Here is a 20,964-nt window from a genome sequence, read left to right as displayed (position 1 = left end):
GAGGACGAGCACGTCCATCGCTACATGGCTGCTATGGACGTCAGGTTCTCCAATACCTCAGGTTCTTTTGGGAGATCACCCGAGCTATGATCCAGTGATGGTTCCTTCTCTTTGGGTGTCCACCGCCCGCACCTCAGGAACCGCGAGTGGCCTAGATTACTCTGTAGTATTCAATCTTTATTAGCTTGCTAGCTAGCTAGCTAGTGATGTATTCGATATTATATCTATTATTCGAGACGATGTATTCGAGATTATATCTATTATTCGAGACGATGTATTAGAGATTATATCTATTATTCGAGACGACGTATTCGAGATTATATTTGATGATGCTTATTATGTACTATGATTGATTCAGTTTTTCCTTATTAATTGATTGCATCCATGCATTGTAATTTGAATATATTTCTTTTGGATTAGTTAAACAAAACTATGGCGGACAATACCGGCAGAGAGGGAGAAGAGGCCCTGTTCAATATCATACGCAATCCTCACGGGCCAGATGATGATCAGAATGAAGAAGATTATGACGGCTCCGAATATCTAAACAACACCGGGAAGGGTGATATGATATTCGATCGCGACGACTGAATTGATTAAGTCAAGAACTATGCACATGATGAAGAAAATGTTGATCTTGAAACAACAAAGACAGGCGAGGTATATATATTTATATAAGCAGGCATCTGGTGATCATCACATGTTTTAAATGACTTGAAGATATATTAACGAATCGATCTTTCTTCTTTCAGCCATCCGGATCGAGCAAATCTTCAGGCAACAGGAAACGAGGCCCGAACAAAAAGTTGAAGGAGGGCGTAAAGTACAATATCGAGGCCATCAAACCTAATGGCGAACCATTAGCGCCTAAGAAGATTGCGGACAAGTTCATTCGTCAGTGCGGAGTTCTTGTGAAGGACCAACTCCCGATCTCCCTTCATGAATGGAGAGAGCCAGCAAAGCCACATCCAGGAGTTACTTTTGTCGACGACCGACAAAAACTTCTGCTTTGGGAAACGCTCATGGAACATTTCACCCTACCAGATCATTTCACAGATGCAGATGTGGAGAAAGTCAAGGACGTTGCTCTTAGGAAGATGGCGGTTCCATTCAAGAACCACAAGATTCGTGAATGGGCCAAGTACGTCAAGGGAGGAAGGAAGACTCCAGTATTCGAGGGAACACTAGAGAAGCAAAGTGCTCATTGGGATGATTTCGTGAAATTCAAGGATTCGGAATTATCTAAGGAACGGTCGAGAATAAACAAGGCCAATGCCGCAAAAAAGGATAAGTTCCATAAGCTGGGGCCAGGTGGCTATGCGGTGGGAATGCCTACGTGGGATAAGTCTGAGAAAGAGATGCTGGATGCAGGTGTCACTCCAGAAACATTGAGCTGGCCCCCCAGGTGCAGGACTTGGTTCTATGCGCATGGGGGGAGTTGGACCCGAAGACAGGCAAAGTTTCGAATAAGGCATGTCTGGACGGAGCCGAAGATAAGCTACTTGTTGCAATAGAAGAGGCTCGATCGGGGGTGTTCGAGCCCAACAGAGAGAACGACGAGCTTACGCGTGCCCTGGGAAATCCTGAACACCCGGGAAGAACACGAGGCATGAGCGCTATGCCGTGGTATGAGGGGTTTTCGGACTGGAACGCCGACTACATAACCCGTGCGAGAAAGAAGATTGCGGAGGAGAAGAAGAGGAAGATGGAGGAGGAGCAGAGGAAGCTAGACTATGAACGCCTTCAAGGCCTAGAATCAGCGCACGCGGACTTGGCAGTCAAATTCCAGCGGTAGCAGGAGCAGATCGACTCACTTAGCCAGCAAAGGGGGTCTCAGCAGCTAGCAGATGATCCACCATTGGATAGCACCGTCCAATCCATGCCGAGAAGCAGCGTGGGTTCCGCCCCGGGCGACGCATTGCTGGATAGCTACCCAGTGGATGACGTCATGGAGAACACTAACTGCGAGCTGCACTTCAAAATGAAGAACATATCCATGAAGGTGGCGGACGCCCTTGCTTTTACAAATCCCCCCGAGGCAACCTTCCATTGCAACCCGATTCCAGCGGGCTATGCTCGTGTCTTGGTTGATGAGGTGGTGGACCAATATTCGGGGCTAGAGCTTGACATTCCTGGAGGTGACGATGAGCACACACTGGGAGAGGCCAACCATCGTATCATCCTATGGAGAAAGGACTGCATCATCTTTCGAAGGCCACCGACACCGCGTCATTTGACTCATCGTCGAAGTCCGCCACCGAGTCAGCAGACTCCCGCTCCTCCAAGTCCACCAACGCGTCAGGCCACTCCTCCTCCAAGTCCGGCACAGCTTCAGGCCACTCCTCCTCCTCCAAGTCCGGCAAAGTGTTAGGCCACTCCTCCTCCAAGTCCGGCACAGCTTCAGGCCACTCCTCCTCCAACTCAGCCACATCAGCCGTCTTCGCCGCCTCATCAATCACGAAAGAGAGCCGCCTCAGCTATGGTGCGTAGCGGTACAAGTCAAGGTAGTACTGGAGGTACAGGCGGAGGCAAGCGATTTCAATATGGTCCAAGCCTCACGCCTCTTCCGCAGAGGCCTTACGACAAGTCCGAGGAGGAAAACGTAGCCATATCAAAGGCCGAGGTGGAAGCCCATTTTGCACTGAAACTGCCATCGCCGCCAAGGGAGAAAGTGCCTGTGGAAAAGATTGACCACTTCATTCGTATGGCTAGAGCACTAGCTCCCAAGCCTGTTGACACAGACTATGAGCGCCACATCAAGAAGTTAAATCAAGCACGTCTACAGAAAGAGGCGAGCTCGAGCTCGAGAAAATCAGCTGGCAGAAGAAGCGGTAAAACCGTTCCCCAGCTGGGAGAATAGGCGGCGCAATCAATCCCCCCGCTTGTTGTGCCAACAACACATGAGAGTACGCGCGCCCAATATTATTGTGGGCAAACCGTTAACGTTCCCGGGGTGGGCGATGTGGTAATAACCGAGGAGCATATTGCGCAGGCTGAAGCGATCGGGATCACTGTTGGACAACTCCTCGATATCGAGCCCATGTCTCCAACTAGAGAGGAGGAAATAAAACGGAAATATGTCCGGGGCCAACCTTTGGTCGAGCCAGACAAGGTCAAGAACCTCCCAACGAGAATGTATGAATTGCATCGATGGTACATGGACATTACCAAGATTTCCAATCGAGAGTCCCTCATGGTGAATGTCAAGGAGGAGCATTACTACCATGAGAAAGCTCTGGCCGTTGAGTATTCAGAACTATTTCAGCTATACAATCAAGACGCGCTCGACAAATCTATCGTCAGTTGCTATTGTCTGTAAGTGATTTCTTTCTATAATTTAACTCTCAAGCTAGGTGTAGTGATCATTTTGATCAATCATTACCTATAATTATCCTCACTATATTCTTTTCTGTGGTATTATGCAGGATGAAGATTAATGAAATGAAAAAGGTGGACGCTATGGCATTGGGTTCGTTGAACCAAATACCATTAATGAATACACATGGAAATTAGATCCATATTACGAAAAAGTATAGAGGAAAGCATGCTAGAGTTCTTCAAGCGCCTCAAATACAATGAAGATATACTACTTCCTTACAACTTCGATTGAGTCACACTGTCTTGTACTACAAATTCTGTTTTTGCCTACTAGCTAGCTACATGTTTTTGCTTACATATGCCCGCTTAATTAAGACATGCAAACGTGTGTGCATGCAGATTTCACTGGATCTTGTTAATCACTAAAGTTGATGAAGGAACAGTTGAAGTACTAGACTCACTACTTAAGAAAGCAAGTGACTACACCATCGTGAAGGGGATAGTCAACGGGTAATTTCAATCATTATTAACTATATCTCGGCCTATTTAATTAGTTCGTCATTTCCTAATAACAACTATTTAACAACCCATTTATTCATTTTCTTTGTCGGCGGGCAGGGCTTGGGCAAAGTTCATCAGGGCCACTCCAGGCCCATGGAACCAAAATCTAAAATGGTATCGACCCCAGGTAAGTAATTAAGTAGTACTAGCTAGCTGCCATCTCTTTAATTATCATGCTTGATTAATTATTATCTGATCAAATTCCATTCTCGTAAAGGCCCTGAAGCAGGCGCCGGGGAATAATCTGTGTGCATACTACATTTGCGAGAACATTCGCATGATGGCGTCCGAAAGGAGCAAATCTCAAAGACAGGAGTGGGTACGTTTGTCAGAACACTATTCACAATTTTTACACCATTATCGATATCTAGTCACACAACTAATACACATGCATATTGATCTCCTTCTTAACAGTTCAAAGAGGTGCGGGAGAAGCTCCTAACAGAGGAGCGCATACAAGCAATTCAAGAGGAAATAGCGGAATTTTTGCTCGACCAGGTCATAGATCCCAAAGGAGAATACTATTACCCGCTACCGCCCCCATGAACCACTTCCAATTGTTATCATGCTCCGAAGGCACCAATTAGGAGAAATTGTATATATATATACATGTGTCTATATATGTGTGAATTAATTAATGGTGGTTGTGAGACATTCGATGATATATATATATATATTATGATCGGTTCTACTAGAAATTCTATTTATATATATGCATAACGTGTACAATATGTAGTATCGTAAAATACCAGCAAACAAAAAAGAATTAAATGGAAAACACAAAATTAAATGAAAAAGAAATCATAAACCCAACCCCCCCAACCTTTTAATACCGGTTGGTGACACCAACCGGTACTAAAGGGCTCCCTGCCCCCGAAGTTGGCTCGTGCCACATGGTTGCCCTTTAGCACCGGTTCGTGCTGAACCGGTACTAAGGGGGGGGGCTTTAGTGCCTACACTTTAGCGCCGGTTATGAAACCAGCACTAAAGGGCCTTACGAACCAGTGCTATTGCCCGGTTCTGCACTAGTGCTTGGACCCTACTCCAAGGAGTCAAAGAGGAGGTCACGAGGGTGGGGGCGCCCCCCCCTAAGGCGCGCCCCCTGCCTCGTGGGCCCCTCGGTGCTCCACTGACGTACTCCTTCCTCCTATATATACACACGTACCCCCAAACAATCAGAACAGGAGCCAAAAACCTAATTCCACCGCCGCAACTTTCTGTATCCACGAGATCCCATCTTGGGGCCTGTTCTGGAGCTCCGCCGGAAGAGGGCCGTCATCACGGAGGGCTTCTACATCATCCTAACCCCTCTGATGAAGTGTGAGTAGTTTACCTCAGACCTTCGGGTCCATAGTTAGTAGCTAGATGGCTTCTTCTCTCTCTTTGAATCTCAATACAAAGTTCTCCCCCTCTCTTGTGGAGATCTATTCGATGTAATCTTCTTTTTGCGGTGTGTTTGTTGAGACCGATGAATTGTGGGTTTATGATCCAGTCTATCTATGAATAATATTTGAATCTTCTCTGAATTCTTTTATGTATGATTGGTTATCTTTGCAAGTCTCTTCGAATTATCCGTTTGGTTTGGCCAACTAGATTGGTAGTTCTTGCCATGGGAGAAGTACTTAGCTTTGGGTTCGATCTTGCGGTGTCCTTTCCCAGTGACAGAAGGGGCAGCAAGGCACGTATTGTATCGTTGCCATCGAGGATAACAAGATGGGGTTTATTTCATATTGCATGAATTTATCTCTCTACATCATGTCATCTTGCTTAAGGCGTTACTCTATTTTTAACTTAATACTCTAGATGCATACTGGATAGCGGTCAATGAGTGGAGTAATAGTAGTAGATGCAGAATCGTTTTGATCTACTTGTCACGGACGTGATGCCTATATACATGATCATGCCTAGATATTCTCATAATTATGCTCAATTCTGTCAATTGCTCAACAGTAATTTGTTCACCAACCGTTGAATACTTATGCTCTTGAGAGAAGCCACTAGTGAAACCTATGGCCCCCGGGTCTATTCTCATCATATCAATCTCCATCACTTTAATCTTGCTTTGCTTTTTACTTTGCTTTTACTTTTTACTTTGCATCTTTATACCAAAAATACCAAAAATATTATATCTATCAGATCTCACTCTCGTAAGTGACCGTGAAGGGATTGACAACCCCTGACCGCGTTGGTTGCGAGTAGCTATCGTTTTGTGTAGGTACGAGGGACTTGAGCGTGGCCTCCTACTGGATTGATACCTTGGTTCTCAAAAACTGGGGGAAATACTTACGCTACTCTGCTGCATCATCCCTTCCTCTTCGGGGAAAACCAACGCAAGCTCAAGACGTAGCAGAGCGCCGCGTTTACTTCGCGAGCGAACTGTTTGAAGATGCGCTGAGAGGCTGGGGCTTGAGCGCCGCCCAGGATGCAAGCGACCGCGCGCGACTCCTGGAAGCCCCCAGCCCTCTCGTCCTGGTGATGGTCGTCGTTCCTCCTTGGCGGCGGCAACGGGGGAAGACCGGCGTTGCCCTGGGGGCGATCCTCGCGAGGCGGGTCCCTCCAGGCGCCCTCGCGAGGTTGATCCTGCCAGCGGTCCTCGCGAGGCCGGTCGCGCCACTCCTGGCGCGGGCCACGGTCATCCCAGCGTCCGCCTCCGCGTCCTCCTCCGCGGCCGTAGCCCCGGTCGCTGCGCTCGAGGCGTCAGCCGAAGCGTCCTTCTCGAATAGCTCTAAGCTCTTGACAGTCGCTGGTGTTGTGGGTGTTCAGGTTGTGAAAGGCGCAGAAGGGCCGACCGTTCTTGGATGACTCGGGCTGATCTCTGCCTCGCTTGGTGTCGGGCTCCGCTGCGAGCACGAGTGCCTCTTTGCGCTTCACGTCCTTGGCCTTGGCCTTCTTTTCCTCCACTCCTACAGCTGGCAGCTCCAGGAGAGAGTGGCGCCCCTCCTCAGCTCTTGCGCACCTGGTCGCCAGGTTGAACAGCTCCTGAGATGTGCAGAGCTCCTCATGGATGGCCAGCTCTTCCTTCATCTTGACTTTGCGGACGCCGTCGGAAAACGCGGAGATGATGGCCTCGTCCGAGACCTTGGGAATCTTAAGGCGAGTGTTGTTGAAGCGCTGGATGTACTTCTGGAGGGTCTCTCCTCGCTGTTGCTTGATGCGGCATAGGTCGCCCGCGACCGGTGTGCGGTCACGAGTGCCCTGGAAGTTGGCGACGAAGCGGTCGCGCATCTCGTCCCAGGAGGAGATCGAGCCGTGCTGCAGGTTCAGGAGCCAGGAGCGGGCCCCATCCTTGAGAGCCATGGGAAACCAGTTCGTCATGACCTTCTCGTCGTCGTTGGCCGCTTCAATGCTCAACTCATAGAGCTGTAGGAACTCCGCGGGGTCGGCGGTGCCGTCGTACCGTGGAGGCAGATCTGACTTGAACTTGCCTGGCCAGGCAACGCTACGCAGCTCAGGGGTGAAGGCGCGGCAGCCTGCCCTGGTTGTCGGGGCCCGCCTCAGGGGCGGATCTTGGTCTTGGTGAGGTCCGCGCTGCGCCACTGCAGGCGGCGCGTGGTCTTGACGAGGTGGCGCGGGGAGCGCTGGTGCGGCTTCTCGCGGTCGCGGGACTTCTTGGCAGCTCCTTTCTTCACGCGCGGGCGCCGGGCGTGGCGGATCGCGTCGCGGAGGCGCGCGCCTTGGCGCCAAGGCACCATCTTGGGGTCGAGGTGGTGGAGGCGCGCCATGGGCCCCGTTGCCCGCAGCCTGCTGAGGGGGAGGCAGAGAGTGAGACGGCGCCAGAGAGCCCCCCGCGGCACGGACGAGCTCGGCGACGCGGTCGAGCCACTCTTCATAGACGTCGTCGATAGGGCGGTAACGCAGGAGCTCGTTTGCCGCGATGAGCGCGGCCCGCACCTCCAGGGGAGCACGGTGCGCGTGAGACGAAGAGCCAGCAGGAGCGAGTGATGAAGTAGCGGTGCGGCCGCCCTGCCGCACCGAAGGATTTTGCAAGGACGCCTGCTGCTCGTTTCCCACCGGGCCGGTGGCTGTGTTGGCAGCGGGGGACGGAGATCGACGAGGCGGCCCACCGACGGGTGCCGTCTGAGCGATGCGGGCGGCGAGGGCGGCCCGACGCTCAGCTCGAGCACGACGAGCGTCCGCCATGGAGACGACGGGGCGACGGAGTGATGGAGCGACGGAGAGGAAGCTACGGCGCACCCCTACCTGGCGCGCCAAATGTCGGGGTTGGGGTCCCGGCAAACCCTTAAGGTTCGAACAGTAGGGTGTGCGCGAAATCTATCCCTCCAACCGATCTACGCTCTAGCTTGTTAGGATCACGCGGACGAACTCGACGAACTCACAACACAGATGGACACAGGGTTTATATTGGTTTGGGCCACCGTTGCGGTGTAACACCCTACTCCAGTGTGGTGGTGGTGGATTACCTCTTGGGCTGATGGTGAACAATACAAGGGAAGAACAACCTCCTGTGGTTGAGGCGTTCTTGGGCTCGGTGAGCTTGTGTGTGAGGTGGTCTCTCTCGAGCTAAGTCGTCTCCTCGAGCTAAGTTGTTCTCTCTCGAGCCCAGTTGTCCCCTCCATTGTGTTGGCTAGTCCTATTTATAGAGGCCCTGATCCTCTTCCCAAATATCGAGCGGGAAGGGAGCCAACAATGGCGGGCTAATTTGAAGGGGGGTAGCTAGTACAACCTATCCTGACAAAAGTAGTCTTCATCTGCACAAAGTTCTAGTGGTGATGCTGTTCCGGGCTCCACGATGACCTCCGTCTTGTAGTCCTTGGTCTTGGTCTTGTTGCACCGAAATGACAACCTTTGCCTGATGCCTCGGTACTCCGCGGTTGCGCTTGCCCCCTTTGCACCAAAGAGGAAATAAGGACGCTGTGCGCGCTGGCGCCCGCCTGGTGTCGATCGTCACGGCTCACGTCACGAAAGCCTCGTGAGGTTCGCCCCGCCTTGATATCTCCGCTCCTCGTGAGCCTGCCCAGCTAGGCCACCCCGGAGGAGGTCCTGCGTCGTCCGCCTCGCGAGGGTCTTGAGTGCTTTGCTGGTGAAGATGGGTTGTACGGCGTGCTGGCTCAGCCACGCCGCGGGCCGCAGGCAGGCAAGTCTGGGGACCCCCGTTCCCAAAATGTCGACAGTAAGAAATCCGTTATGTTTGTACGAAATCCGACCGTGTTTGCAGGAATTTCATCTGATTTGTTAAAAAATAGTTTGAAATGTATGCGGCTAGCGTTGGATGTCGATTTCCCGCATTCATGTCCGTGGACGGGGCACCACCAGTCCGCATGATGGATACGGGAAGTTTTTTGCGGGTTTCCGTTGGAGATGCCCTAAGGCCAACTCCAACGCGCGACCCCATACTATCTGTCCGTTTGGGCCCAAACAGACAGACCGCACGGCCCAACGCGCGACCCCATTCCCATTTTCTTTCAGTTTCACGTCCGACCCGACCCATTTTTGTCTCAAACATGCGCCGGATTTGCGTCCACAGGGATGATGAACGGATGCCCACGTGCCTGCTCCACATCCATCTCGGGCACGTGTGCTAGCCGCCCACCTACTAGCCATCGCCCACATTTACGGCGCACGCACGGGCAACCCCACCTGGCAGCCACCCCGCCGAGTGGTCGGTGTCCTTTTTAATGTGGAAACCATGGACCGGTGGGAGTCCATACTCCCACTTCCCTATTCCGGCGATGCGTGCCTCCTCGAAGCCCGGCAACCAAACCCTAGCCCGCCTCTCCTCCACCTTCCCGCGGCAATGGTGGGCACTGGTTCCCCGGCCGCAAGACGAGGCACGATCCCGAGGTCGGGACGTCGTCCAGCCGCCGTCGCCACTCCACTACTCCGCCTCCGCCTCCACCTCCGCCTCCACCAGCCATGTTCCATATCTCGCCGGACGGCGTCCCGCCTCGTAAGCGGCCGTACGTCAAGTACGAGATCTACAAGAGGTATTGGGAGACGTGCACGCCGCTACCGTGGAGCGACGTGGACATCCCCAACAACTCGCACCTCTTCGTGGATCGGGTGCCCATCCCGCCGGTCCCGGTGAGCGGCCATGCCCGCCGGGAGAAGATCAACCGACACCGCGCCCGCCTGCCGCCAGACCTCATCGACAATTGGAGGTACGCCATTGACTCGCCGCTATGGGATACGTGGCTCTGCGATGAGCATGACATCCGTCGACAGTCGTACTTCGTCGTCCATCCACCGAGCCCGCGGCGCGCGCTCTGACCGCAGCACGCGCTTCCAGCCTCCCCAGCCGCACGGGCGCATGCTGGTTCGCGGCATCACTCCAACACCGTCATCGTCTTCGTCCTCGCCACCACCCGAGCCAATGACGGCCGAGGAGGAGGACTTCATGAGGCTGGTGATGGTGGACTCCCTCCACACCCACGACGAGCGCCAATGGGAGGGCCTCGAGGAGATGATGGCCCTGTCAGCGATCGGCGACGTCGCCTTCCCCGAGCTCGACACCTATGTCAAGGAGGAGGCCATGGAGGACATGCGGGCAGAGGCGCCGAGGGAGGAGCCGCCGGGATGGAACCCGGCCTTGGTCGGGCAGTCCTGGACGAGGACGAAGACCGTGTCATGCACACCGGATGTGGACGCTGGCCCGTGGTTAAATTTGTGTGTTAAATTTCACATCCGAAAAAACAGACAATTTGAGATGCGACGAGGGGGTTGGGCGCACTGGTGCCGCACGACCTGGGATGCGGCGGGCTGGTTAGGCGTACCGACGGCCGCACGACTTGGGATGCAGCGGGCTGGTTAGGCGCACCGATGGCCGCACGCCCGCAAGCGGGTGTGTCCGTTTGCCGCCCTCGAACGAACGAAATCAGGATGAAACGGACGTCCGTTTGGGGTCGTGCATTGAAATTGGACTAAGGAAGCTTCAACTGTAGTACGTAGAGAATGTCTTTGTTTTAATTGTTTGAATTATGTTGCTACATACTCTAATGTACTACCATTGAATGAATAAAATCCGGAGAACAGAGTTAAAAAAGAAAAGAAAAAACACTGGACACATATCCACCATGCTCGCCACCTCGCCACGACCCGTTCCCTCGAGGCCACGACCGAAGCAACCAAGAAAAGGGCTCACTGGTTCACAAGATAGAAATGTCGTACTGATATTTTTTCTTTACATTCAGTGAGTCGCCCGATAAAAAAGAAAAACAATCACTGCCTATGTTCCACATAACTCAATCAGACGCCCGTAAGACCGTAATCTTTCTCTTTAGATGAAGACTGCAAGAGTTAAAGCTAAGAATAGTGGTTAAGATGGTGTTTGGTTAAGAAGTCCTACGATTTTTTCTAGTCTCAGGAACTAATCAAAAAAGACTCTTTAGTAGAATCTTTTTCTAATCCCTGTAAAAAAAGTCCTTCCTGTTTGATTTCTAGGGACTTTTTAAGGATTTTTTCTAGTCTCTGGGACTAAAAAATCCATGAAACAAACACCCCCTAAGCAACTCAGCCCTTGCTTAAGGTATGGTGGATCCGACGTGTCAGTGCGCACTTTATTACACCGCACGGTGTGCCGCATTATCGGTCACGCTAAAGCACCGCACCATCCAACATGGATGCCTGGGAGAACATGACAGATAAACAATTCCGCTGGACAATGACATGTGGGCCAAGCGCCATAATAATTTTCCAATTAATTAGGCCCACTTTCCAGAGGAGACCCCCTCGAAACCTCAGAATTGCCCAATCGGGCTTGGTACACGATGCTTCCATTTCTGAAGATTTTAAAAAGCGAACCAGATAAAGAAAGTGGGCAGAAAAATGGGGGAGAAAAAGACGAAAAGATGGGGGCGGAACCAGAACCAAAACCTAGACGAACCACACAGAGATAGATAGGCAGAGAGGGGAAGGGAATAGGCGGGCGGGACGAGGCCAAAACAGACCAACCAAACCCTAGCGCACCTCACCGTCCATGGAGGCGGCGCTATGAGCCCTCGCCGTGGTCACCGCGTCGACGTGGCAGCGATTGGGCGGAGGGGAGGCGGATGGCGGCCAGATCGGACGATCCCGATGTCTCGCCGGAGTCGTCGTCGCCGGCGGCGGCGGCCGGCGGCGAGATCTGGGGAACTCTCGAGGAGCTGCTGCTGGCGTGCGCCGTGAGTCGCCACGGCACCTCGAGCTGGGAGTCGGTGGCGTCGGAGGTGCAGTCGCGCAGCCCCTCCGCCGCCGCGCGCCTCACGCCCACCAGCTGCCGCCTCCGTTTCCGCCTCCTTCACCGTCGGTTCGCCGCCGGCGCCGACGAGGACGGAGGCGGGGAACCTGACCCAAACGCCGCCGTCTCCGACGCGTGGGTGGATGAGCTCAGGAAGTTGCGGGTCGCCGAGCTCCGCCGCGAGGTCGAGCGATACGATCTCTCGATCGGGTAAAAAATAACAGCCAGAAATAAAGAAGAAACATCAAACGCCTTTAGCTTCATCCTGTTCGTCCAGTGCGGCCTCTCGTGGGCCGTCCGATGCTGATCTGTCGGTCGCTGTTTATTTTTCTTTGAAAAAAATGCTTATTATTTATTTTCGTTGGCACGGCCAGGTCATTGCAATCAAAGGTGAAACGGCTGAAGGAGGAACGGGAGAGGAGCCTCTCCGGCGAGACCACGCCGGCGTTCAAGGATGAACGGGAGACAGGGAACGATTCGCCGGAGGAGGCCGGCGGTGAGAACGGCCTCTCCGGCGAGGCGTCCGCCCGGTCATGCAAGGAGTCCAACTCCTCAGATCTGAAGCCACCGCCGGGGCACGACTCTGGCGGTGCCGCCGCCGACGACGACGCGGAGGTGAAGGATGAGCCGGCCGCCGGCGAGATGGCCGCGAAGGATGAGGCCTCCGGCGAGTCGGCGGCCGGGTCGAAGGAAGCCGACGCGGTGAAGGAGAGCAGCGACGTGCAGAGCTCGGCCAGCCCGTCCCGTAAACGGCGTCGCCGGCTGCGGAAGGTAGGCGGTGGTGACGTGGCTTCCACGTCGGCGCCCGTGCCCCTCCCCGCCGCGGAGGCCCAGCCGCTCCTCGCCTTCCTGGAGTCGGTCCGGACCAGCAAGTCCGGCGCCGTGTTCGAGCGGCGGCTCGAGAGCCAGGTAAAAAATTTCTCTCGTTTTCTTTTCTTTTCCCGGAAGAAATCTCTTATTTACCATTTCCCACCTTCCTTACCCTCGGTAAAAAAAAGGCACAAATGCTCAATTCATCATCTTGTTCAGCTAAATAATTATCTCCATTAATTAAGCAAATTAACAATAAATAATTCAATCTTTGTGCCACATCGAGATCCGTTGGCCGGCAGTACGTAATCACGGAACGATTATTTTGATTATTAGGCAACAAAAAATACAACCGCGACCATACACGTTTGCGTTGCTTCCAAACTGGAACAACCCCTCTACACATCTTCGTCGAGGGAGAAGAGCACTTGGAATCTGGCTGTTCGCACGGTCTCGTCGTCTCGTTCGTTACGTACTGGCACGAACGCGATCGATCTGGACCGTCCAACACGCGGTGAGCTGGAGAAAGGCCTGGCAGGCGGTGCGCGTGGCCTGGTGGTGGGCCCCGCGTCCCAAATACCGATGTCTTCGTTGGAGATGCTGGTGGGCCATCCCTGTCGGCCACTTGGTACTAGTTGCCGCCTGCCCCCGCCAGAGAATACAATCCAATCTAACCTTCTCCTCCAAATTGGCTGCTATTTTCTCCACAAGGAAAATGGGTTACGAATCGTGGTCTCACATGCGCGCTGTGTCGGGTTTCCTATTTGAAACTGATTTTCTTCTCAACTATTTTTTTGAGGGTCCTAACTTTTTCTTTCTTATCGTATAATAATCTCTCTCTTTCTCTGCTCACCGACCCACCGAAATTATGTGCAGGAGAGCGGCAAGTACAAGGGCACCATCAGGCGCCACGTGGACCTGGAGATTATCAGATCCAGGCTGGAATCCGGTGGGGCCTCTGGCGGGCCGGACAGCGCGTGCTACGCGTCGGCCTCCGAGTTCTACCGCGACCTGCTGCTGCTATGCGCCAACGCGCTCGTCTTCTTCCCGCGTGGCTCGCCAGAGCACGCCGCTGCGACCAGGACTCGCGCGCTCGTCTCCAAGCGCATCTCCGCGACTCTCCAGAGGGACGGCCTCGGGACGGCGGGGAAAGCTGCTCCCCTGGTCGGCGGTGGCTCCTCGACGGACGGCGCCAAGAAGGCCAAGGCGGATGCCGAGGTCGCCGGTTCGCTCCTCGAGAAGGCCGCGCCCATCATTGTTTGCCGGAAGCGGAGCTCCATTGCGAAGGCTGCTGCTGCTAACAAGGAGAAAGTGGAGAAGGAGGACACAGATGAAGATGAGGAGTTCGACGAGGGAAAGAAGAAGGGAAGCGCCAAGGACAAAGCCAGGGGTATGAGGACCAACAAGGGTCGGGCTCCTGTCAGGAACGCAGCTCCAAATCAGAAAACGGGGAAAGCTTCGGAGAGTGCCGCAGCTGACGAAAGGACGAAGAAATCTGACAAGATGGGTGGCAGCGGCAGCGGTGGCAAGGCGGCGGCAGCAGCAGGTGGCGTCATCAAGAAGCGGAATGCGGTGGACTTCCTGAAGCGGATGAAGCAGAACTCAGTGCCGTCAACGGAGAGAGTTTCGTTGCTAGAGACACTGAAACTCTCTGCGACAGAACAGAAGAAGGCTGCCAAGGCTGATGGCCGGAAAGAGCCGGGCAGCTCCTCCGGCTCCAAGAAGGCTGCCGAGACAGCGTCAGGAGGGAGGAGAAGCGTTGGCCGGCCGCCGAAACGGGCCGCTGCGCCTCCGACGCCTCCACCATCCAAGAGGGCGAAGGACGACCGGCCGACGAGGAAGCGCGGGAAAAAGTGAGCGAGTGGGAGACATCAGGAAGCGACGGAGTCTCAGCTGTGTGTACATGTTGTAGGGTAGGAGCTCCTGGGTCTTTTGATTCCAGTGTTGTAGGAAATGGGGCGATGGATGGGTTCTAGTAGTTTTTCTTTTGGACGGGGGGTGTACGAAACTGACTTGCGCGCGTCTCTCCGCTCGTGGGACTCGGGGAAACAGTGTTCCCCTTCGAACTGTTGTCCTGTATGTTTTGGACTAGAATTTGGAAAATTTATACTAGAAGCACACCGATCAAAAGATTGACAAATTAGTCACCTGTGGAGTTGGGCCGGTTGCATGCCGCTTGTTGGATTGGTGCCTCTGAGTACGTCAGATCAAAGGCCTCACATCGTTCGTTTTTCCACAAAAGAAACACACAACGCAAGCAGGATGCATAGCGCAGCGCAGCGCCGCCGACACACGTCATGACTGTTTGAGGCGACCGACCTTAAAGCACCGCCGGCTCGCTGCCCTCGCAGGTTTTCAGGATGCCGTCGCTGTACACAACAGTGGCCGTCTTCGTTGCCGCAGCTCTCGGCGTCACCGCTTGCGCCATCGGGCGCACCGGTTGAAGCTGTTTTCCATGCCAGTTGAAGCCTTTCCTACGCCGATTGAACTTTCCTCATGCCGGTTGAACTTTTTCCCCCTTCTAGTTAAATCTTCTTTCCACATCGGTTGAAGCTTTTTTTTTTCTGCCGGTAGAAGTTTTCGCCAGCATTCCCCGTCGTCATTTGCAGCACACCTCGCTGCTGGTTCCAGCAACGCGCGCTGCCGATTGCAACTCGGTTTTGGACGACCGCAACACCGCGCCGCCCGTCGCATCTCTGATTTGCTGGTCACAACATCGATTAGGAGGTGGTTTATTCGCATGGCGTCAACGATGACAAGGTGACGAGCTTCCTTGATCTGGTAGCAGGAGGGAGGTAGAGGGTGCGAGCAAGGGCGGCTTGATCTGAAAGCAAGGTAGAGGGAGAGGGCGCGAGCTTGATGAGAGGAGAGAGGAAGAAGGCGACCTGTCCGGATGTGGAAGGCGACGTGTTGGCGAACTTTTGGAGATAAGGATGCGTGGTGCTCAAGCTGTATGTGGGGCCTATTAAAACATGTGGTGGTGTGTTATCCTGTCAAACGGAGAGAATGCGTAGGATGTGACTGGCGTGCAACTCGGCTGGTCGGCTGGAAGGAAGTGTTTTCCATCTAGATTATCCTCTTGTTTCCAAACACCCAATCTAAATCCTGCACGTCTACGCCACTTGAGGAAAATTTCCGCTAAATTGTCCGCCGGAGCCATCTTCGTTCCAAAGTAGGGATGAAAGCAAACAAAAATGAACGTTGACGCGTTTGTCTTGTATTATTTTACGCAAGTGAAAACGAAGACAAAAACCACGGAAACAGATATTAACATAAATGGATACAAATGAGTCACGTATGATGTGAATTCGACACCTCCCATGAATCCCTGCATCCTCTTGTTCCAACCACCCTCCCACTGTTCATCTTTTTTTTGACAGCACGGTGTCACGATCCGCAAGCTTCGCCTCGCGAGTCTTGAGGTCGTCTTCCAGCTGCCAGAGTCGCTGCGCACGAGTGGCTTGCTCCCCTTGGAGCGCCTTTAGGCTGGCCTCTGCTTCATGGCAGCGCTTGGCGGCCGCCTTCGCCTCGTCAAGTGCTGCGTCGCGGGACACCCGCGCCTCGTCGGCCTCCTTCTTGCTCTCGGCGGTGAGGGCTTCGGCCCTGTCTTTGGTCGCCTTGCGGGCCATGGATAGCTCGCGCCATCCTGCGGCCAACTTCAGGCGCTCCTCCCAATGCGCTCTTCAGTGCCCTAGAGGTCCACCTTGAGCCGGTCGAGTGCGGCGTGGGCGTCGGTTAGGGCCTCGCACCTGATCAAGGGGTCGTAGCTCATGAGCTCGAGGGTTGGCCATGGGGGGCCTGCCGTTACCATCTTCATGGGACGCACGACGCCCTCCATCGGAAGCGCAGGGGGCTCCTGACCGCCCCTCTGAACCAGCTCCTGCTCCGGGCGATCGGGGGCTGCCTGGTCAAACGCCATGGTCGCGGATGTCGAGGAGGCCTGAGGTCGCGCAGCGGGCTGAGACCCGTCACGTCCGGAGCCTAGGGCTGGAGCAGTAGGAGGAATTAGGGACGTCGTCCCCTCCCATGAGGCCGGAGGTGTCGCGGTCGAGACGAGCAGCGGAACAGGCTGGATCATCGTGGCTTCCGTGACCGCCCCCTCGGGCGGCGCCGACAAGCCTCCGGGAGCGGGCGGCACACCCATATGCCCTGGCACGATGCTGCCTGTGCGCCCGAGGGTCGCGCTAGGCCGGCGCGGTGCGTTCCCGCAACCGCCATGACCGCGGTCGGGTGCCACGGGCGCCCTCGAGACAATGGGGTCCTTCGTCACGACGCCCATCTTCTTCTTCTTCGCCGCGCTGCCAACCCTGGTCATCAAGAAGGGGGGGGGGGTGTGAACACACGTGCGATCAGCGCCCAACCGAAAAGCGAAGGAGGTCACTTACTCATCTGGTGCGGCCCACTTTCTCTTCTTTTTCTCTTCAGCGGAGGCCGAGGTGCCCCGCTCTTCTTCGGTGTGGTCTTGGTCACGTCCTATGGGCTAGCGGAGCATCGTCAGCAGGCCCTGACATGGCATTGTCGCCTGGAGGAGCGAGGGGGTCGGCATGTGGGGTCATGGCCGAGGAGGCCATGTCCGCCCCGGCGGGGGCCACCCCGCCCTTCGGCTGGGGGCTTGCCGAGGACCGGCCCGACTCCATGGCTGCCCCGCTGGGGTGCGAGGAGCCCCCAGGAGGGGGCAGTGCCGCGCCCGTGACTAAGGCCGCCCGGCCACATGCATGTGCCATCCGAGGGGCACGCTTCGGCCGCCTATGGACCCTGACAAAGCGCAGGGAATCCGTGACCGGCGCTCATCGGCGGCGGCGTTGTCCTCGAGGTTGCGGAGGAGCTCGCGTTGCGATGGGGGGGCACCTCCTCTAGGTCATCGTCCTTAGTTCCCTACGAGTCCTCTTCGTCACCGCTGTCGCTAGAGGACACCGGCACGGGGGAGTTGGGGTGGTCGGACGACTCGAGCCCCAACTCATTGAAGGCAGGCATGGCGGTGACCAGGTCCTCCCTGTCGTCGTGGTGGTACAACGAGGCGTAGGCCTTGGGAGGTCCCCCCGGATTGCTGTTAAGCAGGGCGGCCAAAGCCTTGTCCAGTTCCTCGCCCATCAGGCCGGCGGGACGAAGCCTTACGTCGTCCCTCGCGCCCTGGTACTCCCACAAGGGCTTCGAGTGCGACTGGAGCGGCGCCAGGCGCTGCGTCAAGAACTCCTTCACCATCATCGCCCCCGTCAACAGCTTGGCCTCCATGTCCGTGGTTATCCTCTCCAGGACGGGCTTCTCCCGGGGATCGGTGAGCTTCACGGAACCCCACTCTGGGAGATGCTCGGGCAGCTCCATCGGCAGCTCCGGGAGTGGATTGAGACCCTTGACGTCCAAGAAGACCCAGCAGTGCCGGAAGCCCTCCGCCTTCTCCCCAGCCTTCAAGAGCACGTTCCCCTTCTAGACTGCGATGAAGGAAGCACAAGCGGACCTCTACGTCCGATCGTGCAGCCGCAAGCTGAAGTAATGGCGAAAGAGCGCTACAAAAGGCCTCATGCCCACGAAGGCCTCATAGTAGAAGGCAAAGATGGACATGAGGAGAATGGAGTTGGGCTGAAGATGGAGGGCATGGATCTTGTAGTGGCTGAAGACGACGCAGAAGAACTCCGAGAAGGGCAGGACAAGCCCCGCGAAGATGCTATGGAGGGAGAAGGGATAGACCATCTGCGCCAAGGTGCTCCACTCCACATAGCCGGACCAGATCAAGGTCACGCCCCATTCGTTGTCAGCGTCTGCCGTCTACGGGAGCGCGGAGTTGAGATCCCCCTCCCTGGCGATGGAGGATGCATCAAGCGCTGGCGAAGGATAGGAGGAGGTCACAACCTGGACCGTGGGCTTTGATTTTCCGGGCACCATTCGCAGAGTCACCAGTGCTGGAGAAGGAGAAGGAAGGGGGCGGAGTTACGATTGTATATGGAGAAGCTTTTGGCTGGAGGAGGGGATTAGGAGCAAGGCGAGGGTGAGCAATGATGGCCCTGCAATTTGTGCCAGTCTTTTGTCAGCATGGGTGGTTGCCGAGGCAACGTGGGGAAGTGGAGGTGTCTGCGTCCCATCACGTGCCACACGTCAAACATGGCCCACATGTAGTTGGGGCCCCGTCGCTTCGCCTAGAAGCCAGCCCGAGCGCGCCTTGTGAAGGAAATATGCCCTAGAGGCAATAATAAAGTTGTTATTTATATTTCCTTATATCATGATAAATGTTTATTATTCATACTAGAATTGTATTAACTGGAAACGTAGTACATGTGTGAATACATAGACAAACAGAGTGTCACTAGTATGCCTCTACTTGACTAGCTCGTTAATAAAAGATGGTTAAGTTTCCTAGCCATGGACAAAGACTTGTCATTTGATGAACGGGATCACATCATTAGAGAATGTTGTGATTGACTTGACCCATCTGTTAGCTTAGCACTTTGATCGTTTAGTTTACTGGTAGTGCTTTCTCCATGACTTATACATGTTCTTATGACTATGAGATTATGCAACTCACGAATACCGGAGGAACACTTAGTGTGCTATCAAATGTCACAACGTAACTGGGTGACTATAAAGATGCTCTACAGGTGTCTCCGATGGTGTTTGTTGAGTTGGCATAGATCGAGATTAGGATTTGTCACTCCGTGTATCGGAGAGGTATCTCTGGGCCCTCTCGGTAATGCACATCACTATAAGCCTTGCAAGCAATGTGACTAATGAGTTAGTTACGGGATGTTGCATTATGGAACGAGTAAAGAGACTTGCCGGTAACGATATTGAACTAGGTATTGAGATACCGACGATCGAATCTCGGGCAATTAACATACTGATGACAAAGGGACAACGTATGTTGTTATGCGGTTTGAGCGATAACGATCTTCGTAGAATATGTAGGAACCAATATGAGCATCCAGGTTCCGCTATTCGTTATTGACCGGAGATGAGTCTCGGTCATGTCTACATAGTTCTCGAACCCGTAGGGTCCGCACGCTTAACGTTCAGTGATGATTGGTATTATGAGTTTATGTGTTTTGATGTACCGAAGGTTGTTCGGAGTGCCGGACGAGATCACGGACATGACGAGGAGTCTCGAAATGGTCGAGACATAAAGATCGATATATTGGAAGGCTATGTTTGGACATCGGAATGGTTCCGAGTGAGTTCGGGCATTTACCGGAGTATGGGGGGGGGGGGGGGGTTACCGGAACCCCCCGGGGAGTCAATGGGCCTTATTGGGCCCTAGTGGGAGAGAGGAGGAGGCGGCCTAGGTGGGGGCACACCCCCAAGCCCAATCCGAATTGGGTGGGGGGGGGGCTTTCCTTTCTCATTCTCCATGTTCCTTCTTTTCCTAGGGGGACTAGGAAAGTGGGGAGTCCTACTCCTACCAGGAGGGGGACTCCTCCCCCCTTGGCGCTCCTAGAGGGCCGGCCGACCTCCCCCTCCCTCCTTTATATACGTGGGGAGGGGGGCACCCTAGAACACATCAAAGTTGATTTCTTAGCCGTGTGCGGTGCCCCCCTCCACAGAATTCCACCTCGGTCATATCATTGTACTGCTTAGGCGAAGCCTTGCGTCGGTAACTTCATCATCACCATCATCACGCCGTCGTGCTGACGAAACTCTCCCTCGACTTCAGCTGTTTACTAGAGTTCGTGGGACGTTACCGAGCTGAACGTGTGTAGATCGCGGAGGTGCCGTACCTTTGGTGCTAGGATGGGCCGGATCGTGAAGACGTACAGCTACATCAACCGTGTTGTCATAACGCTTCCGCTTACGGTCTACGAGGGTACATAGACAACTCTATCCCCTCTCGTTGCTATGCATCACGTAGATGGATCTTGCGTGTGCGTAGGAATTTTTTTGAAATTACTGCGTTCCCCAACAATGGCATCCGAGCCAGGTCTATGCATAGATGTTATATGCACGAGTAGAACACAAAGGAGTTGTGGGTGTGGGTATATACATATTGCTTGACGTCACTAGTCGATTCTTGATTCAGCGGTATTGTTGGATGGAGTGGCTCAGACCAACATTACGCGTACGCTTACGCGAGACTGGTTCTACCGACGTGCTTCGCACACAGGTGGCTAGTGGGTGTC

At 54.3% G+C, this 20,964-nt stretch overlaps 1 protein-coding gene across 1 annotated transcript; it reads left to right on the top strand.

Moving 5' to 3' along the window:
- The first annotated feature begins 11,673 nt into the window (after positions 1 to 11,673).
- Positions 11,674 to 15,005, top strand: LOC125526063 (uncharacterized). The gene is made up of 3 exons (XM_048691091.2): positions 11,674 to 12,262; positions 12,427 to 12,961; positions 13,739 to 15,005. The coding sequence occupies exons 1-3, from the start codon at positions 11,886 to 11,888 to the stop codon at positions 14,717 to 14,719; spliced, it is 1,893 nt and encodes a 630-aa protein (XP_048547048.2). The 5' UTR covers positions 11,674 to 11,885; the 3' UTR covers positions 14,720 to 15,005.
- Positions 15,006 to 20,964: the final 5,959 nt, after the last annotated feature.

The sequence above is a fragment of the Triticum urartu genome, chromosome 7A (assembly GCF_056163025.1).
Source record: "Triticum urartu cultivar PI428250 chromosome 7A, HENAU_Tu73, whole genome shotgun sequence".
Classification (NCBI taxonomy): domain Eukaryota; kingdom Viridiplantae; phylum Streptophyta; class Magnoliopsida; order Poales; family Poaceae; genus Triticum; species Triticum urartu.
This window is presented reverse-complemented; position numbering and strand designations above follow the sequence as displayed.

Bases quoted from the DNA above. Each gene is read 5' to 3' on its own strand.
- LOC125526063 (XM_048691091.2), top strand. From the start codon at position 11,886: ATGGCGGCCAGATCGGACGATCCCGATGTCTCGCCGGAGTCGTCGTCG. The intron at 12,263-12,426 runs GTAAAAAATAAC...TGGCACGGCCAG, and splicing joins CGATACGATCTCTCGATCGG to GTCATTGCAATCAAAGGTGA. The intron at 12,962-13,738 runs GTAAAAAATTTC...AATTATGTGCAG, and splicing joins AGCGGCGGCTCGAGAGCCAG to GAGAGCGGCAAGTACAAGGG.